This window comes from Clavelina lepadiformis, chromosome 1 (genome assembly GCF_947623445.1).
Source record: "Clavelina lepadiformis chromosome 1, kaClaLepa1.1, whole genome shotgun sequence".
Classification (NCBI taxonomy): domain Eukaryota; kingdom Metazoa; phylum Chordata; class Ascidiacea; order Aplousobranchia; family Clavelinidae; genus Clavelina; species Clavelina lepadiformis.
In genome coordinates, this window is record NC_135240.1 from 22,775,196 (window position 1) to 22,791,550 (window position 16,355).

General features: G+C 34.4%; 2 protein-coding genes across 2 annotated transcripts; one reads left to right on the forward strand and one right to left on the reverse strand.

Moving 5' to 3' along the window:
• Positions 1-1,302: 1,302 nt before the first annotated feature.
• On the reverse strand, positions 1,303-3,321 carry LOC143469709 (tRNA N6-adenosine threonylcarbamoyltransferase-like). The gene is made up of 5 exons (XM_076967503.1): positions 3,082-3,321; positions 2,752-2,989; positions 2,428-2,632; positions 2,073-2,266; positions 1,303-1,878 (listed from the first exon to the last, which is right to left on the reverse strand). Exons 1-5 carry the CDS (start codon positions 3,255-3,257, stop codon positions 1,663-1,665), a joined length of 1,029 nt encoding a protein of 342 aa, XP_076823618.1. The 5' UTR covers positions 3,258-3,321; the 3' UTR covers positions 1,303-1,662.
• Positions 3,322-8,366: 5,045 nt separating this feature from the next.
• On the forward strand, positions 8,367-15,094 carry LOC143472133 (beta-1,4-galactosyltransferase 1-like). The gene is made up of 6 exons (XM_076969939.1): positions 8,367-9,114; positions 10,447-10,609; positions 10,810-11,030; positions 13,863-14,002; positions 14,223-14,311; positions 14,392-15,094. The coding sequence occupies exons 1-6, from the start codon at positions 8,772-8,774 to the stop codon at positions 14,573-14,575; spliced, it is 1,140 nt and encodes a 379-aa protein (XP_076826054.1). The 5' UTR covers positions 8,367-8,771; the 3' UTR covers positions 14,576-15,094.
• Positions 15,095-16,355: the final 1,261 nt, after the last annotated feature.

Below are 16,355 nucleotides of genomic sequence, written 5' to 3' on the forward strand. Positions count from 1 at the left end.
TTTAGTGGGATGGCGTGCAGTGACACCTTTTTTATTTATTATAAATCGGCGTGAAGGTTAACAAGTTAAACGTGAACGTTGATTAATCTCATGTCTATGACCATTGTAGGCATAGGCTAAGCTAAGCTATAACCAAGGCCTATATCAACTATCTTGAACTGGCGTATGAGTGTTTAAGCTTAGATATCGTTTGAAACTTAAGCTATTCTTATAATCATCATAAAGCCAGTAAATCGATATTAAGCGCGCACTTTGCTACCTGAACAGTCCTACGAAAGCATGGTTAAGTTACGTCAAAAGTTTTGACGCCGCCCCATGGCGACAATTATCTTTGTGTGACCTCGTCTTTTACGTTAGTAATAAAGTGCATGAGGAGTGAGTCGTACAATGTAGATTTGTTTTTTCAATAGCAAATTCTTAATACAAATACTTAACCTGAAAACAAGCTTATCTCAATATAAGTAAACTAAATTATTTGTTAAACCTATTGAATTTGAAAAGAATATCCGTGTAAATATTTGGAACCTAGACGTTTTTTATACCAAAAACAACATAATACCAATATAGCATACCGTAATAACAACATTAACTTAAAAAAGACCTAATTATTCGATTTAATCTACGGAATAAGATTTTGTTTTTTGTTTAAAACGTAACTAAACACTGTCATGGTATTACAATAGTAGCACCACTGGGTATGTTACACAGGCCGCGTTATCGCGAGCCCGGCGCCAACAAATGCTGATCAAAACGTCGGCCTCTCGAGCCGAACGTCTTGTAAAGGAGATTTCGCTCTTAAATGACTTCTCTTCATTTGATGAAATACTTTTTCTCAACACATTACAAATAACATAGGTTTTATGGATCTAATAGCAAGTATTTATGAACATCCGTAAATTTTCGCCATACATATAAAATAACGGGTCAACGGGTGTAAAATCTGTTGCTGGTTTCCTGTACTTAATCATTTAAATTTTAAAACATAAATTTGGTTAGCTGTCATGTGGTTTCTTATAACGTCAGTAACTTATTTACCGATGAAGTTGGTTATATACAATCATGTTGCATAGTTACTTATTCATGTAATTATTCCTAAATAAAAGATATTTACGAATACAAAATAAGTAACCAGTATAACAAGAGTATCAAAATGACCATCAAAGATGTTAAAAATAATTGAAATTGCTTATAAAAAATACCTAACACAACACAAACTGATGTTTCAAATGTTGACTTTTGCTTCATAAAAGAATGAAGCATCTGCATAACATATGCTATGTTCACTGTTAATTAAAGCAGAAACTCGTTAACACATATTTAAAATTTTCGAAAACTCAACAACAATAATAATTAACCTTACTGGTGCTAATTATTCAAACGACTATATAGTAAAATCGTTTATAAAAACCAGACAACTCAAACTTTCGATAACTCAAAGTAATGTAATTGTTCATTTCAGCAAACAAGCCATTGTAATATCAAAAATTCAGTTTCAAAGGGAATTTAGTAACTGGTTATATGCAACATAGGGCAGAGATTGACAATATTTAGTAAACATGGCAGACAGTGACATAAACATAGATTTATCATTCTGCAAACTGAAGTTGGCTAGTGGCTCATAAGATGCTTTCATTGAAAAATATCACTGAACTGAAATCTTTTTCAAGGGTCTCTCCATGTTACTTCTACTTCATCTGTTCTAAACCTTTGTGTACACCAAGATTCTTCAAGTAAATCTTCGTAAGTAGCATCTTTTAGCCCAGTTCTGTACATTTCAAACCCAGCCTGAGCAATCATGGCACCATTATCAATACAAAATCGTTCATCTGTGGCATACAGTTTTGCTCCTCTTTCATTTGCCATAATTTCCATCATTTCCTACAAAGAAGAAAAAACATGCAACAATCAGAATTTTTAAATAGATTTGATGCTGAACTTGGGCATTTCAGCCCAGTTATGTATTATTTATAGGAGCTGTGAAATGTGATAAATTGAAATGAACTGAGTTCTGTTAAAAGCATAAACTAAACAAGAGTAACCCTGCTATAACCCGGTATAAAACCCCTTTATACCTGCAATCTCAGGTTACAACCAACACCACCAACAATCATAACCTCCTGTGAACCACAGTGAGCCATTGCACGCTCAGTGATTTCAACTAACATGGAAAATAGTGTTTCTTGAAGAGAAAAACACAAATCTGCAGGAGTATATTCCGCCATCAAAGTCTTGTTTTTTGCTGCGTCTTCAATAAATGACAAGATCCCTGCAAATTCCATGGAAATGTTATTACAATTAGTTTGCTATTATATTTACAACTATTTTTGGTTTACTTTACTTGTGATTTACATCATCGCGTGTAAATCGTTCCAGAGTAGACATTAAATTCAAACTAAACATTTTGTCATGTAAAAACTAATAATACACCTGTGAAAGAAACATCCATCCCCTTTACAGTATAGGGGAGCTGCAGAAATTTGTTTCCCTTTTTAGCTAATTGTTCAATATTATAACCTGGGCTTGGATCATTTGATATCTGAATAATCCTTGCAAAGCGATCCAGGCAATTACCTACAGCAATGTCAATAGTCTCCCCAAAGATACGATAGCGTCTTTCAGAATAAGCTATTACCTAAACATGGAAAAATTGATATGGATAAACTTCATTGCAAACTGACAGAAAACCTTCTAAAAAAATACCATATGCATTATACTTTAATAATGTTTACATATTATAAATCATTTATATACTTGAGTATTTCCTCCAGACACATAGAGTACAGTAGGGTTGTCAGCCGAGGTTATAAGTCGACCCATTTCAATGTGAGCAATACAATGGTTAACACCAATAAGTGGCTTATTCCACAACTGCGCCACAGTTCGCGCAGCAACAGCTACAGAAACAAGTGGTGCTCCCATGCCTGGGCCCTTTGTATAAGCAACACAATCAATATCGACATGTGTCAATCCTGCATCAGTCAGTGCTTGCCTTCAAACAAAAATGGACATTATTTATCTAAATAGATGTCCTTCATATCATTTAAAGTGTAACGGTTTGTGGAAAATTTTGCATGACAATACTTCAACACGTTTAGCATCCATTCTCTGTGATGTTTAGCTGTTTCACGTGGCAAGAATCCTTTACCAGGTGGTGTGACATACGTATGGCGTGGATTGGAAAATACAACACCGTCTCTAACTATGCCAATGCCCAATTTGTTAGCACTGCCTTCAAATCCAATTACAGTTAATGGCATATCTATTAAAACGTTTATGCAGCAAAACCTGCAAATATAATGTTAAATACAAAATTAATTTTGAAAATCACCTTTAGTTATGTACATTACTCTTACAATTTATAATGAAGCACAAAGATGGCGTGTGTTTCAACCAGTTTTGGAATGATTACAAATATTTACTGACTACGATGCTGATACCAACAAAATTATCCTAATTCTGGTTCTTAAAATTTAGCAGTGGGAGACTTTGTTTGCATGATGTGGCATGTGGGTAAAATATTTCCATTTGTTGTTCTTTTCTAATCAAATAATTCAAAAATATACTCAAAAGGAGGTAAATTTACATTTAGCTTTTGAAGTATTCAAATCCACCTTTTAATTGAGGCGCATATAAACTGACTAAGTTTGCATATCCTATCTATGCACATATGAACAACAAAGAATTCTTTTAGTTGGAACCATTAACAATATGCAATTGTAGTCTATAAATTAGGGATCACCACCCAGACTGCAGAGTTGGCATAGCCATAGGCACACTCAATACTGGTTTTCACGAGCTTCAGTCCCATACTTAAGGTGCGTTATTTTGCACTTAATGACTTGTACAGAACTTCTGTGCACTCAATTTTCAATTGATTGAATAAGTGAAACAGTGTACATCCAGACCTCACTGTGTACTTGCGCACTTCCATTGTGTACGAAGATTTTTGCACACCTTTTCATTTTTAGCTGCTTGGTGCATGCAAGATCATGCTGAAAATGGACATACTCTGCAGTCCGGATCACCGCCAATGTTCAACATCATTCAGATGGCAACCAGAGAACAGATTTTTGCCTGGTTTGAGGTTTATTTTGTGGTTGCTTTCATTTGACCAATAATGGACAAATTTGCAGCATTGAAGTTGAACTCTACTGTTTGGTTGATTAAGTCTGAATAACTTAGATTTAAATATGTCCAAGTTAGACCTATCATTCACGTTTTAAGCCTTTCTGCCAATGGTCAAGGTCAAACCTATTCTCCCTTCGAATTATGCAATTAGCTTAGAGCAAATTCCATCAACTAGCAATGTTCTTCATCACCGCTGTACCACAGACTAAACATAAAATAAATAAGCTAGATTGGAAAGTTTGCTAAGTGCACAGGGTTTAAAATTAATCGTGCGTACTATGGCTATCGTTTCATCTTGTTGCTCGGGGGATTATAAAACATTTCCATCTGGTACATAAATGACTAGCCTAGATAAAAACAAAATGGAAAATTAAACAAAAAAATATTTCAATTTTCATGTCACAAACGAAAAATTCTCTGCACACAATCCTATTACTATCTTTACTCTGCTCCAGCATGAAGTGTTAACACAGCAACACAATTACTATTTAAGCACAGAAATATAAAATGTTTTTACAATAAAATAGGAAGACTAATTACCAACAGTAACAAATATAACCAAACTAACTACACTTTATAGAACAAACAATATTCTAAACATATCTCAAATCTATCAATTACAGACGGGCAAATTCATGCATAACTATTACACAAATCTTCTTCCCCAAATATTTAATGACTATTTCAGAGAAATCCAAACAGTACACAAATATAACACTAGATCATCAAAGGACAACTTATTCTTGCCCCGCACCAAAACAGTAAAAATTAAGTCTATGAATATTTCTCATATCGATTGAGAAGTGGACTCGTGCAAGGGAAGTGCTGTTCAGATAAATGTGAATAGGGTGATGGTTGTTGATTTCTTTTGCATCATATTGCTATTGATTTTTGATTTGGTTAAAAGAAAATGTTCTGCCGTTGGTTTTATGGTGTGTCTCTATTTTTGTTTTGAAGTGTTAATTTCATTAATAGAGTTTCAGTTTTTCTCTTTTCTCTTTTTTTTCTATCCGTTTCCATAGTACTTTTTTTGCAATCGAATCTGTGGCAACTGACCTGAACGACCGTGAAGTCTTTTCGCTGCCCCACACCAATCAATTGTGTTGAATTGTATTTTGATATTTTAGTTTTACTGTACTTTAACTGGTGAAATAAATTCTCTCTCTCTCTCTTTCTCAGCATTGCCTCTTTTCACGCGTTGTCTTGTCGCTTTTCATGCGTTTTAATTTAGACTTTATGTTGAATGCAAAAGTCTTTTGAGGTATTTTAATAGCAGATGATTTCTGGTTTTCTGCTTAGTCCTTCGAATACCTTTTGGCTTTCGAGTTTGACAAGCTGCAGCAATAAAAAGCGGTAGCTGGAAAACCGCAGATATGATGTCTGGAGATGAGATTCGTCCATAGATTAGAACGTTCATCATGTCCAAGTCTTAAATTTCTTATAGTTTTTACTTACGGGGCTGTCCCGTGGGAAGCCCCGGTACCGGTAGCCGTACTGAAATAGTACCGTGGTGCAGTAATTCGGTACTATAGTACCGCGGTACTGCCCAACTATACCAATATCGACGTTCCTTCCAGTATTAGTCGGTTTGAATTGTGATTGTCTCACCATACATCATTGCATGATTTTTTACGTAAAATGCAAGATTTTGGATCTCCTTCTTGGCAGCACAAAGGGTCAAAGAATGGCGAGAGGGTCGGTATGGGCTAGTTTAATTTTCTGACGCTGTTAAGTTTTATTTTTAGAAAACTAATTTTTAATGAAAAAAAATTCAATTTTGATTTTATGAAATTAATGCTTGAATCCTGTTAGCACTCGAAGAAACTATAGGTCTACAATCCAAAGATTTGCCGTTTTTTTGTCGTTGTTCTTCTACGCTCCGCCGAGACATACGAATTGATGAATATGAATAAAAACGGAAGCTGTGAAATTCTTGTGCAAAATTATACTAAAACAGAATTAACCAAAATTTAAATAATCAGAACAGAAATTTGGAAACAGAAAAATTTTAACTAAAGTTGGAAAACAACATTTTCGAAAACCAAATTAACTAATATTATCGCCCACATTAAAAAAAACAAAACATAAATTGGTGTTTTTCAATTTGGTCAGCTCCATTCTGGTTATTTCGGTATTGTCTAATTCAGTTTTAGTTATTTCCTGTTTTGAGTACACTGTTGACAACGATCACAAGTAGCCTATGTTATATGCGTAGACCTTTTAGTGTATAAGTTATTATAATCTATAGGCTACGCAAGCGAAGGTTTTAGGAATAAAACCCGTTCTTTAATTGGGACTTTTTAAATAAAATTTTCTGTAACTGTGATTAAATAACTTACATTATACTTTGCTTCGTAAAACTTTTCTCAAGGAAATTTTTGATAACAGTAAAATAACCGATAACGGTAATTATTGGTAATTTACGATTCAATCGGCGTGATTCTAATTCAAATAAATCTAATCAAAGTTAAGTAGACTCTTATAACTTTGTTAGAATTTTAAGGAACGTTTCTGGATTTGTTTAAATTAACTTTAATTGAACTTCTTTACATTCAATCGATTTTGTATGATTTGGTTTTTGTGAATTTGTTTGAGTTTTTTTCACATATTTTGCTTTTCATAGTCATCATTGGGTTATGAATGAAACAAATAAAATTTAGTTTGGATTATATTATTTTTTTGAATTTATTTAAAATTATTTGATTTTTAAAAGATTCTTTAGTTAGATAATTTAGAATATGTATAAAAGTAATTTTATTTAAATATGTAAAAATCTCCTTGACGTGATATGGATTTATTAAAATTTAAACTCATTTTTACATTTTTATTGTTAGTTAAAACTTTTTTTAAGTTAAAAGATTTTTTTTAACCAACAATAACCTAAAATATTTTAATTATCCTTTAATAAATCATAGGATCTTAAAACAAGTAATTGATTCCACTGATTTAATTGTGAGTTTCAAATTTGTACTGTCGGTCTGTTCTATTTGCGTATACTTTGTATCTCCAACCTTAGAACTTACAGGGTCGTCACCGTCTCAACCCGAGTTGTGAAAAGCTTTAAGTAGTAGTTAGTTGTTTACATGCATTTTAATAAAATATTTGTCGGTACCAGTGAAGTTGCTTCGAGTTAGTGAAAGCCTTGAAATAAACAAAATCAAGTTAGCTCTATTGCCATTGAACCTGTTTTAGAGGCCGCAAGATTCGATGGTTCATAGCAAAATTACTAAAAGAGCTACAGAGCTCAGTTTGTTTCTTAAAAATTACTATGCTCCACGTTGGTCAATAAATTGCCAGGTCATTCTTCAGTACATACGTTTTGTTTGATTATAATTTTTTACAAGCATTTGTTCTAACTTACACTATCTAGCCAATTCTGGCAGTTATAAGTTTTTTTATGAGGTTTGTAAAAAAGACGTCAAAGGATAACAATGACGAGACGTTTAAGTCTATAGACAGCGACAGAGTTACGATCACGCTTCTTTCTGTTGGGATTGAAGAAAGAACGTTTAGGAATCTCTTACAAAAGCAAAACAGTTCAACCAAAGCTATTTCTGTCAATTAAATAATTCGAAACACTAGTAAGCTAATGGCAAGCGAGTTATAAAGCTTATACAAAACGTAAGGTATTCTCAATTCTTTAAAATATTTCGTTAAACACCTTTGGTTTTTGTGACTTTTCGTGTCAAATTTAAAAAAGAATCATATAAAAGATTTTGCTCTTAAAAAAAGCATTATAGCAATACGACTATAAGAGTAATATCGTGTATGGTCACATATACATTTAAAAATACATATAACAAATAGAGGTATAAGAAAGATATTTGTACTGTTTTTTGTCAAGACAACGTGATTGTTATGCCATTAGATTTATTTTTGTAACTGGTTTCTGCATTGCACTCTTTTGAATTACTAAGCAAGTCAGCAATTTTCAACTAAGTAGAACAACTTTTCAGCATATCAGCCAGACTGATAGGGGCAATGGTTCTCAACCGGGGATGCCGCGGTACCCTAGGGTGCCATTTACGTTTCGCAAGGGTGCCGCAAGTTATTGCGCACTAATAACTAGGCCAGGGAAACGGTTGCGAAAATTATTTTTATTTAATGCAGAAAGTTTTTCGTTTGACTGTGGGTGCCGCCAAATATTTTGGTTGTTTGCAGGGTGCCGTAAGCCAAAACAGGTTGAGAACCACTAGTGTAGGCGAAGCGACCAAAGTGCTTTCAGTCACCAAAATGTATGGTCTGAATTTGGAGAGATTATATTGCCAGACTATAGCCTTGTGTAACCTACAAAACATGTTTATGGCTGAACAATGACTTAAACATGACTTAAAAAGCCCATCAATTGTAAAACGTTTAACAACCTTTCACTGTATTTATGCACGGTACATGAATTTCATTGTATTACAAAGCAAGAAATATTTGAACAGTAATATGTCCTTCGGGCGCCCAGAAAATAAATAATCCAAGAATGCAGTGGGGCAGTGATCGAATTGTAAAATTTGTCTACGTCAGTGTGACTTTAACAAAGGAGTGTCAGATATACGTTAAACGCTATACACGCTTTAGAACCGTAGGCCTGTGCTTTTGAATTGGTTTGGTCAATTTGAATTTTTGTGCTTTTATGAGAAACTGAATATAGAATGAAAAACCTAGGAGGCGTTTTTTGTCGAAAACAATGTGTAGTTGCTGTATTGTTGTTAGCGACTTTCTATCTCGGGATGAATTTTGTCACCATAGAGATATATGTAAAGAAGAATTTATCTTTGAAAAAACGTATCAAATACAATGTTACAAATGACAAGACTCAGACGTTTTCTGACCAAGTGGGATCAGAAATTTATGCTGATAGCAACATCCATGATGTGAATTTAAATTCGATTTCCCTTTCCTTCGAACATACAACGTCCGCTTCGAGGACTGCTGATATTCCATGTCCAGATGAATCACCTTTGTTAAAAGGTCCAGTTGGAGTCAATTTTGAAGGTAATTTGTACAACAGCTATAGCCTACATATCTACCGGTGTATAAAACTTATAACCAGTTTCAAAAGTTATAAATTAAAGACTTGTATCGCAACTGAAAAGCTTCGCGTAACTTGCCAGTGGTAGTATTTTTTCAGGACTGATAAATTATTACTATTTCTGTAAATACAGCAAGTCAGTAAAACGTTTATACTTTCGACCGCTTTATTGAACGTTTCATTCAATGATTGTCAGCACCGCACTGTCTTCATGAATTGTGTAATAGAAGGCGTAGGCTGGAATAGTTTTACTTTCTTCATTGTTGATGGAGACGTGTGTTCGAAGAAATTCGATACCTATACTACTAAAACTGAACACAATAGAGCTATTTTCTGGGCAACATCCTTAATGGAACATATGGTTTAACGGTTTACTGGTTGGCTTTATCTCCAAACCGAAATTATTCTTCTGCCCACAATGTTGATCTACGCATGACTTCCCTCGTTTCTATTATTATTACTTTGGTTAACCGGTGATTTTACGGTTTAACCACACAAATCAATGTCCGTGTAAATCGAATCAAACAAATCTTTGATATTTTGTCCGTGTAAATTGGTCATACACGACCTCTCGGGAGTTTTCGCCAGCAAATAAATAATATGAGTTTCGTAATCGTTTGGTATTATCGAGTTAATAATTGAAAATGTGAAATTGGCTGCAGATTCTACAGTGATTAATTTATTACTAATTTTGTTTTAAAATCATGATAATTTTAAAGGAATTATAAGTTAATACATTGAGTAATTCTAAAGAAAATTAGCAGCTAAAATCAATTACTTATTACCTGTCGAGTATTAGATGCAACCATGCTTAATATAAAACTTGGGTTTATCAAAACGTATTTCTGTTTTTATAAACAATAGTTGTTTGATTTGATACTATTTTTTAAAAGTTTATTTAAAATTAATTGATGTTTAATATTTTCTATTTAATATAAATTTTTGTAAATTTGTGTAAAACACGAGCTTGTATATGTTTTTAAATTGTGACTGTCACAACAAGTAGCAAGTGATCTAACAATTAGATATTCATTTGAACTCCAAATAATTAACCTGGGAAGAATTTTCGTCTAGATCATATAGATATATATCAGTATCATATAGATATATACTGTAATTATGTTATAAAGAGTATCGAAACATTAAAACGTCCGAATCAGTTAAAACATTTAATTAGCACCATTATGAGTGTTCACATTTAAATCTTGCATGAAGTAATTCCTCTATACAATAATGATGAACACCAGTAGTGATACTTTCACAAAATGCATCTTTACTGTCACTGCATGCAACAGGTGCAGAAAAAAACGATTCCAATTGGCCACCCACGTTTGAAGAAATTGCCGCTGCATATCCAACGCTAGAAAATGGTGGATATTACCCTGGGCCCAGCAATTGCCGCACAGAGAACACTCTTGCCATTATAATTCCTTTTAGGGATAGAGAGGAACATTTAAGGTGGTTTTGATTATTTATTGTTAATATATAGATTGTTATAAGCGCGGTTTGACATAATTAAAATAAACGTCTAAGATTTCACTGGCCCAACATTTTTGTCAGACCACAACGAAGATTGACAGGTTATTTCTTTTTGGTATTGTAGCCTTTTTCTAAGACCGGCCTTACTTGAGCGTTTAGTTTACCTTCATCTAACATAGGTTTTTCCTCTATTACATCCACGGTATTCTTCAACGACAACAGGCACGTTACCGTATATTTGTGGTGGAGCAAGACGATGATCAAATATTTAACAAGGGACAACTCATGAATACTGGTTTTATTTATGCCCATAACGACACAACATTGCATCCCAAATGCTTCTTCTTTCACGATGTTGACACAGTAAGCGAAGATGATCGAACGTTGTACAGATGTAGAGGTAAGACACATTTTCATTTACCTGTGCATTTACATGGTGGAGTGCCCTGGGGCCCAGCATTGGTGGGGGCCCTTTCTTTAAAAAATTGTAATATAAGTGCAAATAGGTACCAAGTTTAGCTTTATGGACTTCAACACCTTTTTGTATGTGTATAGTTAGCATGCAGTGGTATATTTAGGGTTGAGTGGAACCAAAAGGCTTTTAGAATTTGGTTTTAAATTTCTCAAACTTGTCTACTTTGCCCAAAATGCAGAAAGCGCAAATATTTACCCCTCAAATACCCTGCAAAAGGCCTTAAACGAGATGTATTTTCATATCTGTTTGGACAATAGCCTAAAGCAGTTAGATTATACGGTTCACTTTTGAGAGGGCATGTCCAACTTGTAAGACCGTACACATCGATTATGTAAATTACATTATAATTAATTAATTATGAAATAACATATAATTTTGAAACACTGTCAACCTGCCTATTAATCTTACACGTTTTTCTGTGTTAGGTGTAACTAATAAGTACCAGCAAACAAAGAAATACAATGAACGAAAGATTGCAAACGTAAAACGGCCTATGGCTTAAAAGCGTTAGGTTTGTGAGGGGGTAGGCTATGGTCTAATGCCCAATCCCTAAATACGCTATAGCTATATATGATTTCTGCCATGATCCACCAAACCTGACAACATGATGATCCACTAAATACGAATAGTAAACATATTGGACATGCTTTAATTTTTACGGTGCTTTATTTATGTAAATGTGCCCTACATTGTAGGACCTACAACATATTAATAACTTTGTAAAAGTCAAAAGTGAAGTGTGCTACATCTGCAAGATTGTTTCAGTGAGAAAAATGATCCACACAAAAAGTTGAAAAGATCCGGATCCGGATCGAGATCCGCCATTTGAGCACCCCCGCGCTATAGTGTTAGCATAAAATGGTGTCTAGGAAAGCAAAAGGCAGACTCACTGAAAATGTTTTAAGATATTGACGTTTTTCTGAAAGGCATTTTCACGCCGATCTGCTGAAAGAGATTTGCCCCAAAAACATTTAGAAAATAACTACACGTTTCAATAGTAGGCTACCCCACGATTAGTGACATCAACGAACTTTTAATGCTTTCTTGACCAAAGAAATAAAATATTCAAATATATCTTGACGTATTTCAAAGGTATTTAATCAACAGAGCTTGTAATCGGTAGGAACCGTAGCCGTACTCACTTCACAATGAGTTTTGTACGTACTGTATTTCCTTTCAGCAGCTGTTTTAGACTACACTACATGAATAGCCTTATTTTGCTTTTACAACTCGATCAAACAGATAACAACTCTGTATCAGCAACTACAATGCTCCATTTGCATTGTCCAAAGTAAGCTCATTAGTAAACTTTAAGTGGAAAGTAAGTAAGATGCTGGATAACCAGAACGACAAGCAACCTGTTGTGTTTGAAGATAAGCCAATCATGTTCTTGTTTTATAAAAATGCTCAAGCTTTGGTGTCATACCATCGTACTTGGCAGTATACAGTACACTTGAGCACAGTATGGCAGTGGTTATTTCAGCAATATAACCGATGAGATGTCGCAAAGGAAAAAAAATGAACAAAAAGACGTGGAAACGCCTATAGTCTCCACAAATTGAGTTCATTATAGGGGGCTATGCCCCAATTATGGAGAGAGATTTTTGACTGAGAAATGGGCTTAAGCCCAGCTCATTTCAATGCTAAGGCCAGCGCACTTTCATTTCGAGGGCAGCCCATTTCCATTTATAGCTCCGTGCGTCATATGAAGTCGTACAGTCTTCATTATAGGAGACAAAATTTCACATTTTTGTTCAGCTATTTTCTTTATGTTGAATACAGAGTTGGAGAAATGTGGGACCGACGAGATACAAAAATTATTTTGCGTTTTTCTTTTGTAATTTCCGTCTTTCCTTTCGCTGGGCTGCAAGTTGAAATGGCCTGGGCTATGGATTTTTGTGGGTTGGGTTTGAGCCCATCTTCAGATCACAACTGCAGTCTGTAACAATTATGGCCCCCTCCATTAATACGTCGTCTTAGCGAGTCCTTTTTGAGTCATCGACGCGAGTAGTCGGCTTTTAATTAGTTTTAGCTTTAAAAAAATAACATTTTCCAGTCCTGTTTAAAACTATTGCAACGAAATAACCACGCAATGCAATAAATGCTGGGTAAATTAAAGGTCAAAATAAGGCAAAACAGTGTATTTTTGGTTATTTGCGACACAATGTACCTGGCTGAAAAATAGGTGGGGGCCTCATGAGACCCTTCCCCTAAATCCGGCCCTGGTAAGAATAGCAAACTGCTTTTATAAACTTCTTTTAATAAAAGAAGGTATTCAATTGAACTACAATATATATATATACATGCAATGGTTCCCTACTTGCCATGGCACCAACAGACATCGCATTTTAATCTGGTATTTCCGAAAGTAGCAAAAGTAGTTGTTGGAATATGATGAGCTATAATTTTATAGAACACCATAAATTATAACGTACAGTATTATTGTATTTGAAATGTGATCAAGCGAAGAGAACCAATGGTCGAGGAGTTGTATATATTGAATTGCAATGAATCTGAAGGGATGCAGCATTTCAAACGAAATCCCGTAAATTCCTCTTCTGTCCTCAACTAATTTATATTTTGCTAGTACATATACAGACTTTTATAGCCTACGCTATAAATTAATCTATATCAGACAACAATATTTGCAATATGCCATCTTTATGGATAATCTGACATTTTGGTGCGAAATTTCACGAGTACGTGCTGCTTCTTACACATGGAAAGCATTAAAGGGTGTGTTTTGTTGCCAAATAGGTGGAAATGAAGTGCTGCATTTGTCGCACCGTATTGACAAATTTAACTATCGATTTTGTTGCGGGATGACAGTGGGTGGAGTGATCGGAATGACAAACGAACAGTTTCAAAAACTTAATGGATTTTCCAATGCTTATTACGTATGTATGTTTGGCCTAAGAGCAAAATAAACAATGAAGAAGCCATATCTATTGCTAAAACGCAAACAATACTTTCTCTTTTAGCCGAATGTTCGCTTCCAAATAGTATATCATTTGAATTTTCACTATTTATCGCATAACAAACCCGATTGAAATCTAGGTTAATTAAGGCGTATAAGTTATAGACTAGTCGTTTTCTGATTCAATGCTTTGAAAATAGGGCTGGGGCGCTGAAGACGACGATATAAACGCAAGAATTATTTGGATAGGTCGCTTTTCGATATACAGACCTCCAGACGACTATATACGGTAAAGAAATGTGGATGACCATGCTTATCGTAATTCTAAAAGATTAATGATAGTCTAATTATTTTGTTGATATACTTCAGATTCAAAATGATTCGTCACGAAAACGACAAAAAAAATCCTAAAAACAATGAAAGAGGAGCTTTGCTCGACAGCTGGAACAAACGACAGTCCAAGGATGGATTAAACTCTTTACAATCGACAATTACGAGCGTTGTTGAATATCCGACTCATACAAGAATATTGGTTAAACCAAAACCCAAATAACGAAAATTCTCTTCTTAGAAATTAACTTGTATTTTCTTAAGAGGTTTTCGTAATATTAAAAACTTCATGTTGTGTTCCATTTCTATTTGTAGTAAAAGAGCGAACTGCTCAAACGTTGGTAATCGCCCAGAACACCGTGACGAACTTGTCAAGTATTGTGTGATTGCTCATCATCGTGTTTGCGTTTGTAGCGGTTTTATTCTCATTTATTTTGATCACATGGCTGGGCACCCTTGTTAAATATAAAAGTTGTGCGATGTTTTCTTAGGTAGGTTAGTTGGTCTATGGCTGCGGCCAATTATAAATGTGACTTTTCAAAGGTCATCGGCTTGTTTTATTACTATTAGCGTGACGATGCTACACAGTATATAAGTTACTCACACTTAAAGGTGTTGCGGTTGGCCGTAAACGTGAAATTTAGCCTGGCTTTATGAACGAGAGAATTTTCGTTACATCTTTCAAAGTTTTATCAATTGTCTTTGCTCTTTATTAAAGTGCTACTTATATCATAAAGAGGAATCCTGATTGTGTTATAGGCCTATTTTAAGCAAAGAAACTTTCCGTGATACAGCTTAAATTTTGGGACCACGCCATGGACTAGAAAGTAGTTATAATTGTGTATCTGGTTTACGAATGAAATTATTTAAGCCTGAAACCAAGCTCGTTGTTATCAATTTACAAGTTAAGGGAATAGCTGGTGCCATGACAAAAGCTTTGTGCTGATGAAGAATATTTTTTTCATCACCACGATGATGTTACTATATGCCCAGTAAGCTTACATGATAGCCTAATTTGTTTTTGGAGTAAAAAGTAACACCAAATTAGTTTATATTGGAAATAAATTGGCCAGAAATTCAACCTATTTTACCTATAAGCTACATGCTTTATTTTCACTTTGGCTATAATTCTTCATGGGTCTTTAGGATTGGAAATTGTTTTCAACATGATGTTGGTCATATTGCTCAGATTAAACTTGGTATGGTGAGGCTTACAAAAGTTATTATTTTTGTCATTATTTTATTCAGTCTTTATTGATTCAATTATTTATATGTGTTTGCATAATTTAAGAGCATTTACATTTAAAAATAATCCAAAGATCAGACGTCCTATTTTCAAAAGAAAATAAACTCAAATCGCCCTTATTCGAAATAGGCCGTCCCAAAATATTTGAATATGAATATATTAAATACGTTTCCTGTCACCTCCAACTCTAACTGCTGCATTACAATAAAGATCTTAATGATTATTAATTTTTATTTGTAACATCATTCCATAAATATTGTTTGAAAATGGAATAAATTGATTTAAATTAGCGTTTACTGATTTAATTGATTACCTGTTCAAATAATTGGTTGACGTACTTCTGACAGCAGATAGCGCTGCCCTCCGTCACAATAGTCGTCTATTAGCATAATGACGTGCTATTTTATTGCACTTACACGTTATAAATTATCTCTTTTCTGGCCTGCCGTCACGGTAACATAACCTCCGGTCGACTTCCTTGGATGGTCACTTGCTAAAAAGGAAATGACAGCTTTGAAGTTTTGTTCATTCTATGCTAAACACAGTCAGGTTTATTTGGATGCGGGCGCGACCGAACCTAAAATACATAAATAGGTTTCTTGACTTTTATGTGTGTAAAGCTGAGACGATAATATACTGCTGCTTGGGATGAGTTGGGTATACGATTTTCGAACAATAGCCAACCAGAATTATCATGAGTCGGTGCATTTATGTTATGGACACAGCATCATATTTACCGACTCGTCGTCATTTTTTT